This window comes from Helobdella robusta (genome assembly GCF_000326865.2).
Source record: "Helobdella robusta unplaced genomic scaffold HELROscaffold_24, whole genome shotgun sequence".
Taxonomy (NCBI): Eukaryota; Metazoa; Annelida; class Clitellata; order Rhynchobdellida; family Glossiphoniidae; genus Helobdella; species Helobdella robusta.
In genome coordinates, this window is record NW_008704261.1 from 623,185 (window position 1) to 642,481 (window position 19,297).

At 33.0% G+C, this 19,297-nt stretch overlaps 5 protein-coding genes across 5 annotated transcripts; 1 reads left to right on the forward strand and 4 right to left on the reverse strand.

Moving 5' to 3' along the window:
• Positions 1 to 1,772: 1,772 nt before the first annotated feature.
• HELRODRAFT_172568 (hypothetical protein) lies at positions 1,773 to 3,365 on the reverse strand (the record flags this gene model as incomplete). Its single annotated transcript, XM_009019239.1, has 1 exon — positions 1,773 to 3,365. The coding sequence occupies one exon, from the start codon at positions 3,363 to 3,365 to the stop codon at positions 1,773 to 1,775; it is 1,593 nt and encodes a 530-aa protein (XP_009017487.1).
• Positions 3,366 to 5,015: 1,650 nt separating this feature from the next.
• HELRODRAFT_172569 (hypothetical protein) lies at positions 5,016 to 7,232 on the reverse strand (the record flags this gene model as incomplete). Its single annotated transcript, XM_009019240.1, has 3 exons — positions 5,016 to 5,094; positions 5,936 to 6,032; positions 6,806 to 7,232. The coding sequence occupies 3 exons, from the start codon at positions 7,230 to 7,232 to the stop codon at positions 5,016 to 5,018; spliced, it is 603 nt and encodes a 200-aa protein (XP_009017488.1).
• Positions 7,233 to 7,601: 369 nt separating this feature from the next.
• On the reverse strand, positions 7,602 to 9,789 carry HELRODRAFT_172570 (hypothetical protein; the record flags this gene model as incomplete). Its single annotated transcript, XM_009019241.1, has 2 exons — positions 7,602 to 8,515; positions 9,000 to 9,789. The coding sequence occupies 2 exons, from the start codon at positions 9,787 to 9,789 to the stop codon at positions 7,602 to 7,604; spliced, it is 1,704 nt and encodes a 567-aa protein (XP_009017489.1).
• Positions 9,790 to 10,081: 292 nt separating this feature from the next.
• Positions 10,082 to 14,518, forward strand: HELRODRAFT_172571 (hypothetical protein; the record flags this gene model as incomplete). Its single annotated transcript, XM_009019242.1, has 9 exons — positions 10,082 to 10,194; positions 10,397 to 10,499; positions 10,964 to 11,092; positions 12,001 to 12,129; positions 12,720 to 12,964; positions 13,338 to 13,554; positions 13,906 to 14,066; position 14,196; positions 14,483 to 14,518. The coding sequence occupies 9 exons, from the start codon at positions 10,082 to 10,084 to the stop codon at positions 14,516 to 14,518; spliced, it is 1,134 nt and encodes a 377-aa protein (XP_009017490.1).
• Positions 14,519 to 15,205: 687 nt separating this feature from the next.
• HELRODRAFT_191751 (hypothetical protein) lies at positions 15,206 to 17,841 on the reverse strand. Its single transcript, XM_009019243.1, has 4 exons — positions 17,522 to 17,841; positions 17,013 to 17,117; positions 16,560 to 16,707; positions 15,206 to 16,250 (listed from the first exon to the last, which is right to left on the reverse strand). Exons 1-4 carry the CDS (start codon positions 17,538 to 17,540, stop codon positions 15,539 to 15,541), a joined length of 984 nt encoding a protein of 327 aa, XP_009017491.1. The 5' UTR covers positions 17,541 to 17,841; the 3' UTR covers positions 15,206 to 15,538.
• Positions 17,842 to 19,297: the final 1,456 nt, after the last annotated feature.

Genomic DNA, 19,297 nt, shown 5'->3' on the forward strand with positions numbered 1-19,297 from the left:
AAGGCTCGTTTCAAAGCCATCCAATGGAACTAAGCTAAAAACTTGCATGCTCTTTAGTCTCAAATATTTTTTTGGTTCAATTTTTTACATTACGAAACTGGAATTATCAAGTGGCAAAACATTATTAGTTTCTGCAGATTGGAGATTACACGAACTTTTCTATGTAAGCAATAACTTCCACAACCACTCTAGCTCAATTCTGATATTTTACAATACACACACACAAACACACACACACACACACACACACATATATATATATATATATATATATATATATATATATATATATATATATATGTATGTATGTATTAAATAAAGTCGATGTTTTTGTTGATGCAAATTATGAAAAAATGTTGCCCAGAGTTCAATTTCTTTTTTTCCCCCAAGTCTTTTTTTATAGAAATTGGAACGTGGCTAATAGCGCTGTTTCGGCAAACAGCAACAATTTATATATATTTATAAAGGCAGCGCTGACCGCAATCATTTTCAGTGCATCTTTGGTATATAAATTAAATAAATTTATAAGTAAGATAACTAAGGCAGTTAAATTTTTCAAGACAAAGTTGGTAACTCGTTTATTTCACATAAACTTTTAATTTCGTGATTTAGTCCTGAAAGTTTGTTGTTGATGAAAATATTTACAATGATGAGGACAATGACAATTAAATAAAAACAAAACTATCTTCTATAAATGATTTAAACAATATACGGTTCAACTTCATAATAATCAATTTCATCAACACAATTGTCATGCAATATTTTTACTTCAACATTTATTCAAATTTCTCTGATAAATCACATATTTATGACATAGCGAAAAAATGAAAAATTGTTGGCAAAAAAAAGGAAAATAATTAGTTAGCGAAGGTTTTTAAAGTTTTACACTGTCATAAGGGCAAATATAATTATTAACAATAATAATAAAGGATGAGGTTCAAGTTTTGCACTGTCTTAAGGGCAATGATGATTAATAATAATAATATTAAAATTCGAGATAAACACATTTTTACAATTCGTACTGTAGATAGGCCATATTTGCAAGATTAATTCTAATAATAAATTTATCTCGAATTTTAATAAATATTTTTCATAAAATCTCAATGAGAAAAAAAACAAACAAACTACAATCACACAAATGCTAAAAATTCTGTAAAATTTATAGAATATTGTATTAATTATGGTCATTTACACACACACAGCTATGTGTTAACAAAGACTTTTTTATAAGCACACATTATATATACATAATAAAACATTAAGCCTGAGTCGAAGATACCTAATAATAAAAAAATAATACTGATGTCAACATTTTTTAACTGAAGCAAGATATTAAAAAAACATCACTATGATTTTGATCGATATATTCATTTACTGAATTTGATGAATCTTTTTATTCTACAAAGTAGGGTAGCATGGGGCAAAAAGCCACCTCTAACGTTTGGCGGTTGACCACACCCAACAACTCGAACATTTTTTAAAGTTTAATGTTGCCTTAGCTAGATTGGTATGTCCACTACCTAATTCTACAATTTAAATTATTCAAAAATACACTTTCTGTGTTTTATGAGGAAAACTATAGAGGTCTATCAAAAGAGCTTCTTGCCCCATACCTGGGGCAAAAGGCCCAAATTAAGAAATTAACAAAACAAGCTGTGATTACAATGGTTATAGCTTTAATAGAAACAAAATGCATGAAAAAAAATGCTTTATTATTTTTAATGAAATGACAAAATAAAATTTATTAAAATTTTAATGTTTTGTTTGTAATTTTAATCATCACACTCAATACAAATAAAAATGTCATTATAATCCTCTTCTAGTCCTTGGCAACCATTATGATGCCAAATGCCACATTTTTGGCATTTGATCCACTGACGCCCAGTTACATCTTTACAAAAAATTTGTGTGCAAGTCCCACATGGAGTTGTATCTTTGGTTCGTTTCACCGTTTTACTTTTTATATCTAATAAATCTTTAGAACGCTTTATCTTTTTACAATTTTGATCATCTTTTTCTTGTAGCAATTTTTTGTTTGGTGAGGACGTTAGCAAGGTAGCTCTTTCAGATTTTCTTTTTCTACCTCGTGGCGTTGATGATTTTATTGGTCCAACAATTGACTCCAAAAGGCTTTTTGAAGAAATTGATTGGTTTGGGTCATCTTCAACCACTGATTCAATGGTTTCAATCAATGAATTTGAATGTAAATTCAAATCTAAAGCAGATGATGGTAACGGTTCATCTGTCAAATTCGAAGGATGAAAATCTTCATCTGAAAATACGTTCATATTCGGTGGCCAAAGACCTGTAGAAGCAAAACCATTTACTGCTTTGTCAATGGTAACACTTTTGAAATAAGCTGTTTTGAAAATTGTTGCAATTTCATAGAATGTTATTCTACGGCCTTTGTTTGTCATCATCCAGGAATCAGCTGATGAGTTATAAAATGATTTCAAACTTTTGAAAAAGGTTTTATCAAGTGGTTGCAACTTGTGTGTGCAATGGGGAGGAAAAGTTAACATTTCGATGCCATTTTCCTGGGCAAACATCACTGACTCCAATGTCTTATGACTATGATGACCATCTAAAAGTATTAAATGCTTGTCGTTCACTGATGGTTTAACAATAGAAATAAAATGTCGTAACCATTTCATAAAGCACTCACTATCGGACCAACCACTCGGAGTGCATGTCCCAATTGATTGTGGTGGACTGTCATTCATTAAAGAATCCACCATTCTTTTTCTTGGAAAGATAAACATAGGTGGAATAAATATTCCGGCAGCGTTCATAGAACATAAAACAGTTACTGTATGTCCACGTTCCCCGCTTGTAATTTTTCCTATTTGTCTGGAACCTTTGCTGCCAACAATTTTCACTGGTTTCTGAACAGTTGAGATTCCAGTTTCGTCCACATTCCATATTTTCATAGCATTGTAATTTCCATTGTTGAGAGTTTCAAGATATATGTCGAAAAATATTTTTACCTGCTCTTTATTGAAGCCAACTAACCGTGATAAATTTATCGCTTCCGGCTTTCTAATAGATAGCGTTGGATGTCTTTTTAAAAAACCATACATCCAGTCTATCCCTGCCATTTTCATTTCAACCTTGAATGGATGGCTTAATTTCATTTTTTCGGCAAATTCAAAAGCCACTTTCCTGACGTCTGTTGTGGTCATTCCGAAGAGTGATTTTTCCATACTTTTAATAATTTCTACTAGTTCTAGTTCTTGGTCCTTTGTAAAAATTGAGTGAAAATGTCCCAGCCTAATTTTTCCAGGAAATTTGGTCATGGCCATCTGATGCCTTTTTAAAGTTCTTGCAGGGACCCCATATTTTTTGACAGCCGTTTTTAGTGGCATGCCATTCGTTACTGATTCAACAGCAATTTTCAATGATTCATCGGCGTGTGGCGTGTGAAGAAGTGTTGTCTCAATTTAACTCTTCGTTTGCTTGTTAATTTTCGTAGTTTAGATGTTATTTACTCGGTGTTAAATTGATTTAGTTGCAGTGTTAGTTCATGTGTTAGTGTTATGTATGTGTTGGTGTTGGTATGTGTGTGTGTATGCTGGGATGTGTGTTAAAAATGTTGTTTTGTTTTAATTGTTGTGTTCTTACATATTTGTGCCTCTATATGTGTTTTTTTGTGTGGCGTGCATGTTATCTTGCTATGCAAAATTGTTTAAGCTGCGATCATTTGTGGTTTTTATTAGTGTATTTGCAATTGACTTGTTCATTTGTTGTGAAAAAGAAAAATTTAATACGGTTGATATATGCATCTCAGCTTGGATACAGTACATCGCTATATCGATATATACAGCTTAGTGAAATCATGACCATCTCTAAATCTCGTTGGATGATTGATGTGTTGTATTAAAAATTTATCTTTAAGAAGATCCAAAAATCTGTTTTCAACCCTCTCATCATTACCTTCAAAACTGGACGTGTCCCAGGTAATGCCAGCACATCATTTATCAACTTCAGCAAAAGATCATTATTTCCAACATTAGAGTTTGGACTTCTATAAACAAAGAGAATATTTAAAACTCTATTAGAAACACATAGTTTAACTATTATGTACTCTTTGAATGATGAATTTAAATTTATTTCAGTTAATAGTAATGATCTCTGTTTGCATGAATAGTTCTGTCAGTTATTATTGGGGTGTCCCATAGAATTTTTCCATTGTCATAGTTTTAACTTTCTGTTGTCGTGCTTGCAGTTTTCTGCAGTTGTTTCCAGTTCAAAATTTCTGCACATCATCCAGTGAAGATAGCTTGCAACCTTGTTGTGTCTTTTAGTGTATTCTGTTGGTGCCATTACTGTGCATCCTGATATCACATGGCTGATGCTTTCAACTTGTCTGTGACACATCGTGCATAAATCATCCACTTTTTGCTTTAAAATTTTTTTCTGAAAATACTTTTTGCTTAAAGCCTGCTCTTGTGCTGCAATCAGAAGACTCTCCGTTTCTATTTTGAGACCTGAACTTTGTAACCATTTCCATGTGTATGTTAAATCAATTCCTTTTTTTATCTATACTGTTGATAAATTGACCGTGGAGTGATTTACATTTTTCTTGTAGTTTTTTAAAATCTTTCTTGTTAATTTCTTCATGAATGGAGTACAGACGTTTTATTTTTTCCACTTCCTTTGAAATTGAATATTTCTTTTTATTTTCATCAGCTTTTGCAATTATTTCAACATGTTTATTTTGTTTTGCTTGAATATAAAAGTTGAGATCTATCAGGCATTTTTCAAATGAATCTTCAATTCCAATAAGGCCTCTTCCACCATCTTTCCTGCTAATATATAGCCGGTCGACATCTGCATTAGGGTGGTGTGCTCCTCCCATTGTGAGTAATTTTCTTGTTTTTCTATCTATCGCCTGCAGTTCGGATCTCCGCCATTCAAGAATACCATAGCTGTAAATCATAACCGGGATTGCTAGGCTGTTAATGGTTATCACTTTATTTTTGGCATTCAACTGGGTCTTTAATATGGATCTTATTCTATTGTTGTACTCTTTTGCTTATCTCCTCCTTCATCATTTGCTGTTGAATTCCTCCCACCTCTTCCATTCCCAGGTATCTGTACGTTAGGGTGTCCCGTCGATGTATGAAAAAAAAATTTTTTTAAGACACATTATAACAAGAGGTATCAAAAGTTGCGAAATTTTATGCAGATTTTAAAAATAATAAAACAATAAAAATTATATGTCTTCTTGAGGGTTCTACCACGCTTTAAAGTTTTGAAAATTTAATGTTTTCAATTACTTGAATCGTTTGCATAAAAAAACAAAAAAAACTCGCATTTATAATAGATTTTTTAATACTATTTATAAAACAAAACACATTTAACCCTGCGTTTACCAATATTTTTTTTATAGCGCTGATTACCAATGTGGGTCCGTTGGACCCACATATCGACATGTCATTAATTTAAACTAAAATTTAATTTTGACTCATTTTTATGTTGTGTTTCTAAATATAGCAATCTCCAAATAAGCAAAATATACAAAAACAAGAAATTTTTCTGAACAGTTATAAAATAAATGTTTGATAAACAATGTAGTCACTTAAAAATCATAGATTAAATGTTGCAGTTGTTACAAATTACAACGGAATGCTCACAACAAATGTTTTTTTTGCATCTTGCACATAATGATTTAGTTTTTCTGTCTTTTATATAACTACACAACACACATCGTTTTTTTCTCGCTGGTTCATCTATATTCAAAATTGCTGTAGGTTGCAGTGGCGCCTCTGAAAGCGTTAGTTCTTTGCCCAAATCAATCAAAAACTGCCTTCTTTTGATACTTTTTTCAGATTGCATTGATTTCCATATGATATAAGCGTTTAATCCACTTATATCTATCATGTTATAAAACACAACAAGTGGCCATTGTCTTGTCATCCGTTTAGTGCTATACCCTCTTGTCATCTGATCCATTGTATCAACTCCAGCTTTGGTTTTGTTATAATAAAGAACTATTTCTGGTTTCTTTTTTTTATTATTTTTATCATATTCTGGTTGGTGATGCATTGTACTCAACAATGTGACAGTTTTATTTTTCTTTGCCATATAAGAAACAATAGTGAAATTGTCCTTGAATCCAAACAATGATGAATATAAATCTCTACCTTTTGGAGAAATAAATTTATCTGGCAATTCCGGACGATTTTTTCTAATTGTTCCTACAATTGTCAGATTTTTCTTGAATAACTTTTCTGCCAAACCAATGCTCGTAAAAAAATTGTCACACGTAATGTTTCTGCCAGAATTTTCCAATCCCCTTATCAGAGTTAGGACCACTCTTTCAGCTTGATTTTTTCCCTTGGGTTATCTTTTTCTTTCCCCTTATAAATTTCCAAATTCCAAACATAATTTGAGCTACTATCGCACAATGCCCAAAATTTAATGCCATATTTACCTGGCTTGGAAGGAATATATTGACGAAAGGGACATCTCCCTCTAAAGGTGACCAACTGTTCATCAATAGTTACTGTATGACTCAACTTGTAAGGATCTTTTAAAGTAGAATTCCATGATTCAAATAAATCTCTTATTGGCTCTAATTTGTCTGGTGATCTATGTTTTCTGCGTGATGCAGCATCATCAAATCTCAGAACTCTTAAAATTTCATGAAATCTGGTTCTTGATATTATTTTATTGAATAAAGGTCTGCCATCACTTCCGCTCCATAATTGACTAACTGGTTCATTCTTAGATTTATATACACCAACTAATATGAGAACTACAATAAACTTTTTTAGTTTATTGACACATAACTTCTTATAACCATCTTTCAACACCAGTTGTCCTTCTTGATTTGTGAAATGACATATTTGTTCCAACAAACTAGATCTGAAATAAATCAAAAAAGAAGAAGATATTGAATCAACGTTATTTTTTGCATAATTGCTGAATCCTGGACTTTCTTTTACAATATTGAAACTTTTGGCACGACCTTGTGTATTTGTTTCTGGTGTACTATGCCACACAATTTCTTTATTTTTTGATAAATACGTTTCCTCATGCGTAATAGTATTAGCCATCAAATCAGATTTTATGTCATTTTCGCTTTCACTATTACTAACTTCGTTTTCTTCAACACAATCGATTTCATTATCATCATCTGATGCAACATAATCTTCGCAATCATCTTCCTCACTTTCTTCTAAAATCATTTCGCAAGCTTTACTTAGAGAAATCTTTGATTTTGACATTATAAGGAACAAAAACACAATTAATTCAAATAAAAGTATATTTATTAAATGGCTACTACTATGGAAACAACAATAAAAGTGAATCTAAATAATAAATACTTTTTAAAAATGAATGTGGGTCCAACAGACCCTGTCGGTAAGTGGTGCTTGAATTTTTATAGCGTAATTACTAATGCCAAAAAATTTATAAATTTGCATTTTTTTTTGACAATAAGTATTTAGAAAAAGTCAGAATTTTTGGAAATTTTTACAAATTTTTTTGTCTATCTACATCACATCAAACATCGAGGATGGGTCCAATGGACCCAGCTGGTAGTTCTAGGGTTAAACAAGATTAAACAACAGACGGTTTAAAAGTATAAAATATATTTAAAATTTGAATATATTTTTATGTCCGAAAATTGGAAATTCAGCTCGACTTTGTAACGTGGTTCTTACGAAACCATCTCTCGAATTAACATTAGTCACACTCTGTGATGCTTCTGTTACCAGTTTAACACATCTCTCTACTGATTGTGTGTGGCAAGGAAAATCAACAATTTTAAGGCTTCCATCTTTTGCCATCTTTTTGAGTTCGTCATTAGTAACATCCCGAAGCACAGGTGTTACTGTAACTTGACACTCCTGCCACGAAATAATTTCAGTATAATCTTTAGCAGAGAAGTTAAGCTTCGGTGTTTTAAATATTTTCTGTTTGAAACCATTGTCAGTATTTCTAGCTTTTATTATTCTTCGACATGCTAGTTCCCGAATATAGTCTCTGTCGTCAAATAACATACTAACAAGAAGGTTTTCTGGATGTGCATAAAAAGCATTTCTCTCAATTACAATTGTTCTTAGATTTGTTGGTAAATATCGAGAAAATAAAATTAAATTAAAAATATGCTTAGCTCCATCTTTAAAAGATGTTTTTTGTTTAATTGAAAACCAAATAGGAGCATATACTTTAACTACATATTCGACAAGTATTTGCAAACTTTCTGATGGATCAGGAGTACTTACATATAGTCTAAGTAAACGGTTGGCACAAGTAAGCCATCTTGAATGAGATAGATTTCCAGGTTGACGGTTTGCGAGCTCAGGACTACAGGAACCAGTTAATACTGCTTGACATATTTCATAGAGATATTTTTGATCTATACTCAGTTCATTAACTACATTTTTCGTTAAATCAGGCAAATGACCGGTCAGTGGTTGAAAAAGCAACGTAGTTTTATTTTCGCAAGTAGCTAATTGTTTTTCAATAGGCTCTGGATATTCTCTAGGACCTGAAGTGCAGCCATCTAAAGCCAAGAATAAATGACGAAAAGGTAGCTCATTAGCATGAAGCATACAAACACACCATTGTAAAGGTCTATCCAAATACTCTTCAAGGTATTTAATTACACCACCTTTCCACCCGGTATTAGTTGCAGTTCCATCACATCCAACGCAAATTACGTCATTTAAATTGTAATTTCGATTTTTTAATAAAGTTATGATTGAAGTAAAGATTTCTTTTGCGGTTCCACGACATGGCGATGTGTGTCCCAAAAAAATAGAATTAAGTTCTGATAAAATTGAAATATGTTCTTCTAAAACCACTTTGCGATGGTAACGGACTCCTATTTTTTTATTCACCAACGTTTTGTCTTTTCGACCATCAAAATAAATGCTGTTTAGTGAAACTTCGCTAATATTTTAAAATATATTTTTCTGGCCTTTGATACAGCTTGTGTACTTTATTTTTGTCTGTCACTAGAGTTGAGTCTTCATTTGAAACCAGACCTACGTCAACTAAAACGGCAGAAGCAACAGCAGCAGCAGATCGTGTAGACAATCGATATCTATCACAAACTTTTGCCAATGTTGGTAACTGCAGTAAATTTCGATTAGCGAATGATGTTGTTGGTGTATTTGTAAATGACAGGTTTGTCAGAAGTGTTTCTGTTGCCAGGTTGGTTTTGGAAAAATTGATATGCGTCTCGTCTTCCTCCAAAGCTGTTGAAACAATATTAGAACCTTGTGTTGAGCAAAACTTTTTGACTCCTTTCATTGAACGTTCAAATTGTCTTGCCTGTCGTTTCCTCAATCTGACCGTTTCTTGTTTATCGATGCCACCTATAGCCATTTTTCTCTCATTTCTTTGATCGATCAAAAATTGTCTTTCGTTAACAGGAACTTTTTTATTTTTCAAACATACACATGCTTCAAATAAGACACATTTACATGAAGCCACATCAAAAAGCCTCTTTGATAAATCTGAAAAACATTTCAGTTTTTTCTCAAAACTATCATGTCTTTTGCTCTTGGGATATCTTTTCAAAGTGAGATATTTTTCAAAATAAGATTTTAAGAGTTGTAAAACTCGATCATTAGATACGATTGGAATGGAAGCTTTTATCCAGATATTTTGAATTTTTTTAGATAGATCCTTGCCATTACATTTTAGTTTCAGGTCATTCTTAACAAATAAAATAAATTTGATGACATCCCCTATGGTTGGTAGCTGCCGTTCGTTAAGTTCATCATATGGACCTAATATATCACATATGGTATCGCTACGCATTGAACTCATTTTCTGAAAGATGAAAATAAAACATTTGTAATTTTAAAATTTTATAGCAAAATAATAAGATTAGTTTAATAGAATTCGCTTACAATTAAAATCACGTCTTCAGAAACTGAAATTTTAGTGAATTTGCTAACTCAAACTAGAAAAATTTAAAACAACCAGGAAAACGCTAATGCATACAAATTAAAACAATGTGAAGTGAAGTTATCACATGTAAACAAAACAAAGAACATATATAACATTTTAATTATGATTCGGATTCGACGTTAAGCGGCACAAAATATTAACACAAAAAATGACATTTTTCAAAATTTTAAAATTTGGTAGAACCCTGAAGATGCAATTTAATTTAATTTGTATGATTATTTTCGTAATTTATGATCAAATTGGCAACTTTCAAGAGGTCTTGTATTGCGAAATTCTAAAAAAAATTTTTTCGGGACACCCTACTGTACGTCTCCTCTGCATCAACACCTCTGATATGAGTTTCAGGACCAACATCACACCATCATTTAGCATCACTGTCCCTTTCCTTATTTCTATGGTGGCACATTTATCTATTCCAAACTTCATTTGTTATTATTATTATTATTGTTTGAACCGTTCACAGAAAACGTGAAGAGAAACAGAGAAAAGTGGAAGAACGCCGAAGACAGCAGGAAGAACAAATGCGATTGGAGGCCGAACTAACCAATCAGAAGAGACTTGAAAAGGTTTGCTTGACCTCATTTGACCTGATTGGTTTAGATTGATTTCTTTAAAGATGGCGCGTTTATCATTAGCTTATTAATTATTATTATCTATTATTAATTATTATCATTTATTAATTCATCTTTTTTTATATTAGTCATAATTATATTTCATTTTGTCTTCTATGTTTCACAAAGTTATTTGGTTAATGGTTGGTGCAACAGCCTTCTATTTATTCAACTCCGGCGGATTATAAACCATGCAAACATTTGTTTCAATCAATTTGTTCATCATTCATTCATTCAATCAATTACTCTATCTATCTATCTATCTATCTATCTATCTATCTATCTATCTATCTATCTATCTATCTATCTATCTATCTATCTATCTATCTATCTATCTATCTATCCATCTATCCATCTATCCATCTATCTATCTATCAATTAATTAATTAATCGATTAAATAAATCATTCAATTGGCCAGCTGGAAGAAGAGAGGAAACAGAAAGAATTGGAAGCGAGAAAGTTGGCTGAACAGAAGAGGAAGGAAGAAGCCGAGAGGTTGGAGAAGCTGGATAAGAAGAGGATGATGGAGGAGAGGGCTGCTAGGGAGGTTTGTGTGGGGGTGTGCTGGTTGTGGTGGTGCAAATGTTTGTGTGGTGGCTGGTTATTTTATAGATTACTAACAAAGATTTGCAATACTGACTAACTGGCGCTAAAACAATTTTGAATCATTTTTTCAATTATAATTTGTTAAAAAATATTTACGGTCAGCTAAAATTATTAACTTCATTCTTTTATATGAATTGAATGATTTAGTCTTGCAAAATAAATCTACCTGTTTGGGAAAACAGCAAAAAGCGCTGTAGATATGAATAGAACACGAGATGAAGAAGTTATCTAGTGGATTGAGTGTCGTGATGACGGAATGAAAACGATGGATTTGTTGGATCTTCTTGGCTATCTAAATACCTAAATACCTCATTTTATATCTTTCGGACCTGGAGTCTTCTTCATTCAAACAGATGTTTGGACTCGGAATATACAGGACAAGATTTGAAAATATTATGGTATCTATTCTTTTTATTGATTTGTTGGAGGAGAGAGAGAGAGAAAGAGAGAAAAGAAAAGAGAACAGGCGTAGTTTTTTTTAGATCCACGCGAAGAGTTATGTGGAAAGAGATCCAGCAGGTATATAACTGAAAAGGCCTGATGGCAGTGACTTCAATTATTGTGCCTGTGTTGGTCTGGCTATTGTTGGGAAAGTTTTTTGGTATTATCGATTACTTTGTTATGATAGAATTACGCAGTCAGTTAGTTCATCAAGCAAGAATTGCTTGTGAAGGCGCATGAAGCAACCGGTCAAATTCATTCATTTGAACTGGTCAATCAATTTTTCATTCGTTTTTTTATTCATTTATTCATTCTGTCAATTGTTCATAATTCATAATTAAATCTACCAACATTGGAATAAAATCAATCAATCGATCGATCGATCAATTAAATCGTTCAATCGATCAGTTGGAAGAAGAGAGAAAGCGGAGAGAATTGGAAGCGAGAAAGTTGGCGGAGCAAAAAAAGAGGGAAGAAGCCGAGAGGATGGAGAAGCTGGAGAGGAAGAGGTTGATGGAAGAGAGGGCTGCCAAGGAGGTTGGTGGTGGGTGGCTGTGGTGGTGCAAATGTTCGGTGTGGTGGTTGGTTGATTAGTTGATTTAGATAGAATAGAGTAATAGATGAATTAAAACCGATTTCAGATAAATAAAATTAAAAAAACCAATAAATATGTATATAAATATGTAACTTTTTGTCACGGCCATGCAACTTTTTGTCTCGCTGTTCAGTTCAGCTCCTCATCCCAACAGACCACATGGAATCAAATCACAACTGTCTGCAACCGTGTTAACGAATGTTTCTCATGGAAATATTTTTTTCAACACCTCGCACGTTTTCAATTAAGATTTTCTAAATTGACTTTCATTTCATGATCTTTCAATCAGTTTGATTTCTCTGGTTTTGGGGACCATAGATAAGAAATGACGATGTCGATAAGTTTTCCTACTTAAGACTTGTATGACACTATTAATTAACTAATGAGTACCATTAGCTCTGTAAATTCAATTAAACTTTTAAATTAAAATTATCAATTTGATAAACTAATTTTAGAATAAATCAGACAGGCAAATATATTTGAAATTAAATAGGATTACAAACACAAAACAACGACTACAACAATGATGCAGGCTTTGGCACAAGCGCAAAAGCAAGCAGCGTTAGAAGCAGCCTCTGCAGCAGCAGCATCAACGGCGATGATGGCGAAGAAGATGATGACGACATTTGAAGTTGACAGAAACGTTATGCAGCACAATATGAAAAACATGCAATCAAACAACAACAACAATAATAATAATAATAATAATAATAGCAATAACAGCACCATGAGTTATAACTATGAAGGAAAATTTAAAAAGGCAGAAGAAAAAACTGGGTTGGGTGTTTTATTGTTATCTAATAATGATAATAATAATTATTATTATTTTTGTTGTTTGTATTATTATTCTTTTTACTTTTCATATTTTTGCCTAGGCTTTAATTGTTTGTTATTAATGTGATGTCTTTACGATAATTAAAATGATAAATGTTATCATCTTACCATTGATTTCAACGTGATTAACAGTAATTTGGATTTCATCATTAGTCATGGTTTATCGTCGTTATTACTTAAATTTCATCATTCTCATCAACTTCACCATCTTCATCATCATCTTCATCAACTTCTTCATCAACTTCATCATCTTCATCATCATCAACTTCATCATCATCTTCTTCATCATAATTTTCTTCATCACCATAATGAATAGGAGCCTAGCAAGTAACTGGAAGAAGCACCTACACAAACATCCATCACAGCAGCAACAACAACAAAACAGCAATGAAAATAGATACACGACAACAACAACAACGTCAGTAACGAACAACAACAACAGTAACAAACGCCCCTACGAATACACCAACTACAACATCGACAACATCAAGTACAAAGACAAGACGGACGATGAGTGTGCGCCCAGGAAGGCCGTCCCTAACTGGGCTAGAGGTCGGTGATTGGTTGGTGGGCTGATTGCTGGTCGGTGATTGGTTGACGGGCTTGTTTATTGTTTGATTGATCGTTTGATTGGTTGTTTGATTTTTTGATTGATTGTGTTGGTTGATTGATTGATTTATTGTTTGATTGTTAATAATAAATTAATTATAATAATATACAATGTATTTAAAAATATTAATCAATTAAAAACTAACTTGACTCACACACACACACACACACGTGTGTTGCAACTAACAAACAAACAAATGAACAAACAAACAAATGAATAAACAAACAAATGAACAAACAAACGAACCAACCGACAAACAAACGTATGAACAGAGAACCTGCTGAAGGAGAGCATATACGAGCAGCACCTGAACCCGCCCAACCTTGACCTCATATTTGACCTCCAGTTCAGCCTCAACCTCTACGATGTCTTCAGCACCAACCGACCTCGATTTAAGCACAGGACCAGCTCGGCTCAGTGGGATGACGCACCCATGTCACATAATTACGATTGATTGGTTGGTTGGATGGTTGATTGGTTGATTGATTGATCGATCGATGAATTGATTGATCTTTATAAACAATTTACAAATGTCTTACTTTCTTCCCACATAATTTTCATCAGAGTAATAAATTATGTACGAAAAAACTACGAAAGAGAGAGAGAGAGAGATGTGTATTTCAAAATGTTCTTAACCTCGTGTAATTAAGTTTGTTTGTTTGATTCAAAATACATACGGCAGATTTTCTGACGGTGATGATAATGATGACAATATTAATAATAACATTAATACTACGTATATCTGTAATAATTTATAGTGAATTGATTCGTAACAAATGAATTACAGCGTTTATAAAAGAAATTGCATTTGAATGATATTAATAATTATTATTATAATTTTATTATGGCAGATTATAACGGTTGTGGTCATAATGGGTTATGATTAGGACAAAAAGACTTTTAAAATGTTGCAGATTGATTGGATGGTATCAAATAAACGAAATGAATGAATGAGTGAGTGAGTGAATGATTAGTGAGTAAGCTGATAAGTGAGTGAGTGAATGTCTTAATGCTCGGATTGTGATAGAATGATTTTTCCAATGTGATTAAGTTTAATTTTTTTGTATTTAAATGAAAATTTAATTCCTCATTCTAATTTCACACTGACGTTTTGTTATCTCTTTATCTTTTATACGCTTTTATGTTAATATGTTGCCATTTTTATCGTTAACAACGACCATGTTGTATATTTATACGTTAATGACGATGTTGCTAGTATACAGATACAGACAGGTAGGCGAGTTAACATTAATAGTGGTAATGTTGGTGATGGTAATGGTGATGATGATGTTGATGATGATTATAATTGTGATGATATGCTGGTAATTATTACAGTAATAATAATAATGGTGGTGATGGTTGAAATGATGAGCTCCTTGCGACGTTGATGGATGATGTGAAATTCGCAAAACTTTTTTTTTAATAAATTTTTTATTTACACCTAATACGTTCACTCAAATGCTGCCACTTGTTTAGAGTTCTGCGCCCGTGCTGTGCTAACATATCGGGTGCAGAGGTGTATCCAAGCTGGGTGGGCTTTATATTTAGCGTTTTCTATATGAATTTTGATTAAAAATTGTTTCAGTTTTAGACCACAACGGTAAAATTTTAAGAAAAATGTACAAAAAACACTTTTAAAAACGTGAAAAAAAAACAAAAAAAAATATTCAAAATTTAAAAAAAATTCCACTCCTTCACAAAAAATTTCAGTCTACACCACTCATTTATTGTGGTTGAAGTATTTGCTACGGAGTGATGAAGGTCAGATACATTTGGTCAGTTGGGATGATATTTTAATCGATGATAATTATGGTTGTTTCAGAAGTGGAAATGATGATAATATCGGTGTGATAACGATAATGACGGATGATGATGATGTTAATGATTATGAGATTTGACTGGATAAGTTAGACTGGTTTCGCGTGTAATTTATTTTGACTTTCGGAATGTTGAACATCCCTCGTTGGTGATTGGGTCAGTCTAGTTGACGGATTGACCGTTAGTGATACTGACTGTCCCAGGTCATCTCTAATAATTTTCGAATTTTTGGCTTTCAATTTTGAGCTTCTGAAAAGATTGGAGAACCCGAAGGGGATCCGTTTTTGCTTTTTTGTTGGTTGGCTTATCCCTGATAGTTCTGATGTACTACTGTAGAAAGAGGCTTGGGACTGGGAGTCTTTGGCGATGAAGAAGCCGTTGTGTTCTGAAATGGAAGATCTGAGAGAGGGATGAGGATTCGTTGGTGAATTTTTTTGGGAAGCCACTTGTTTCTTTTTGTCTTTCGCAAATTTTTCTCTGATTCGGTAAAAGCTTGAGTGTCGATCGAGTTGCGCCTTGGAATGATCCTCTTTTTTATCCTGCTTTTGATTTTGTAGAATTGATTTGCTTTTTTGCCATTCTTCTGGCTGCTGTTGAGGTCGTTGTGATTGTTGTGCTTGCGACTCATGTTTTGTTGGTGGCGGTTCAAATTCTTGCTGGGATGAAGGTGGTAGTTGCTGGGCTGAGTTTGTTTCTTTCGTTAGTTCAGTTAGTTCTATTTGTTTCTGCTGAGGTGTCGCCTCTTCGAACTGCTTCGTTCGAAAATTCTTGGAACTTTGTTTAGGCGTCTGATCAGGTTTGCTGTTGTTGTTATTTTAAGATAATGGATTCATTTGCCCAGTGATCCAATACCGTCGATATGTGATTGAATGCATACATTTGGGCTTTCATGTTTTAATGAGCTAAATATATATTTGAATTTTTTTAATTTAATTTGTTCATCATTTAACGTTCGTTGTGATGCAACAAACTAAAAATGTTGACAATAACAGCAAATCCTACCAACCAATCAACTAGAATATCAGCCAATCAATTTTTCAACTGACCCCAACCACTTCACCAAACCAACCACTTGATAAAACGACAACAAACAACGCACTACAAACGAACTTTTTTCGCTTGGACATCTCGGACTTCGACATTCCAAGCTGCCTCCTCAGCAGCTGGTGACGTTTGCTGCCCTTCGACTGATACACATCAAACCCATCTGATCTCTTCATCTGCTCGGTTGTTGATTCGTGATAGAGCCGTCTGCCCACTGTATTCAGTATGTTTGTTTGGCGGTTGTTTGGTTTGGATCGGTTGATTTTGAGTCGGTTAAGGTTTATAATACATTGTAATAATTTATCGTTTTCGATTTTTTACTGTTACAGCTTTTTATTGTTGCTTTGGGAGATTTGTTCGGCCACGCGTGCATCATACAAGCTCACGAACAAAGAAGAATCTTTGTGCCTTCGAACCCTGTCAATGCCACATAGGAGACAGACTCTCTATTATTATGCTATACAATTAAACCCAGTTTTTTTTTGTAAAATTGAAAAGTTAGTCAGTGGAAAGTCTTACGATGGTATCGTCGGTGTAGGCAGCAGACGAGGAGGTAGAGCGTGAACACCACTGCAAATATTCCCAGAGTTATCAGGGCGCGACGCATTGTGAAGAATGGTATGTCTGGGTGGATAGATAGATGGCGGTTGGATTGATGGATAGCGTTGGATGGATGGATAGATGGCGTTGGATGGATGGATGGTTAGCGGTTGGATGGATAGAAAGATGGATAGCGGTTGGATGGATGAATAGATGGATAGCGGTTGGATGTATGAATAGATGGATAGCGGTTGGATGGATGAGTGGATGGCGTTCGGTTGATTGGATGATTTATATGTTGAATAAGTGAAATATCGTTTTTTTTTAATGATGGATAAAAATTAATAAAAAGTCTCAATGAATGGTTTTTAAACGATTTTCCAAATCAATCTACCATCAAACTTTTATTACTTTTCTAGTCATTTCAAAAATTATTATCAATCAACAAACAAGCATTCCAAAAGTTCCAATCAATCAATGAACTGAACTGTTGAATCGGCAGATCATCGTCTTGGGTTCGCTAGATGGTTTCTGTTTATCTTCGTGCCACAACCACTTCGAAGGCTCCCTCTCTTGCGTCCATCTTCTCCCTCGTACTTTTCTTTTCAATTTTTTTACTATTTTAATCAAATTATTTTTAAAAATATTGCCTAGATTGGTTTGGATGATTTTCCACTTAGGAATTCTGAAGTTACTTGTGCGATTTTTCGAGTTAAATGATTCACCATACTTGGAAATAACTTGTTTATCATTCAGAAATTTTCGGGCAGTTTTGTCATTTTTGTGATGACGCTTATGTTCCTCGTCGGCCCTGTCGATAGTTTGGTTACTTTTATTTGTAATTGTTTCCATATTTTTGGTCGAAACCCGCTTAAAATGTGTACTGGATTTTGTCAGAAACTTTTTGCGAGGCGATCTCAAGAAATGTAATTCCGGTTTTTTGTTGGATTTCCTTTTGTTATGTTGTGGCCCAAGAGTTTTCAAGTTTCTTACTTTTCTTGCTGAATATTCCATGCCTTCCCTTAAGTGCTGGGTTTCGTGGGGAGGACATTGAGCGTTGGACAACTCGTAGTCGCAGTTGAATGCTTGGGTAGTTGATTGTTTGGTTGAATGATTGAATAAATGATTGATTGATCAATCGATCGATTGATTGATTGTTTGGTTGAATGATTGATTGGTTGATTGAATGAATGATTAATTGATTGATTAATTGATTGGTTGGTTGATTGATTGATTGATTGGTTTATGAAAAAAATGAATTGTTAAAACAATTATATTTGCTCACATTTCTAATTTTAAAATTAATATAATACTTTAATAAATAAATAGTTTAAATGATTTGAAATAATTAATATAGAAGCATAATTAATTATACAGTAATTTATTCAATCAATCAATTAATACATCAACCAATCAAACAACAAGTAATCAATCAATTAATTGATCGATCAATCGATGGATCAATCAATCTATCAACCAACTAATCAATTAATTAAATAATTAATTGATTAGCCTATCTCTACTTACTGATTTCGGTTTCGAATGGAATGCTCCAGTAGTCATCGTTAATATCGACTTCGAACCATTGCGGCCTTTCTAATTATTGTAAAAAATTATTTGTTTTTCAAAAAATTTATTCTTATTTATGATTTATTCTTACTGATTGTTAATATTGATATAATAAAGTATTATCGTCGTCGTTGTTGCTGTTTTTCTGTTAAAATTATTGTGTAAAGTTGGTTGTAATAATAATAATCCATTAATGTTAATCCACAAATATTTCCGCTATTAATAATACTAGCATTTTTTTAAAAACGTGCATGTGGGTTGCGTTTTGGCGGTTGTTGCGTGCTAATGCATGTGTTAAGGTCTAACTGGAGTAAGCAGGAAAGGTTATGTAAGCTGCTGTATTATAAGGAACCTAAAAAATTTTACAACAATAAGTATGAGCATGAAAACGAAAGGTAGTTGACATGGTGATATTTTTTTTATTTCATCTCTTATAATTGATTGATTGATTCTCTGTCAAACATGCTTACATTTTACCAGTCAACTATATGCTGAAGATTCTTACATTTATACTTCTTTTCCTCCATCTGATCTCAATAGTGTTCTTCATAATCTACTCTTATGTCTTACTTCAATTATCGCTTGATTCGCTTGATCTGACTCTATATGTTTTAAACTTAATCCTTCTAAATTTGAATTAATTGGTTTCAATAAATCTAAACACTCTATTATTAGACCTCCTATTATCTTTACTG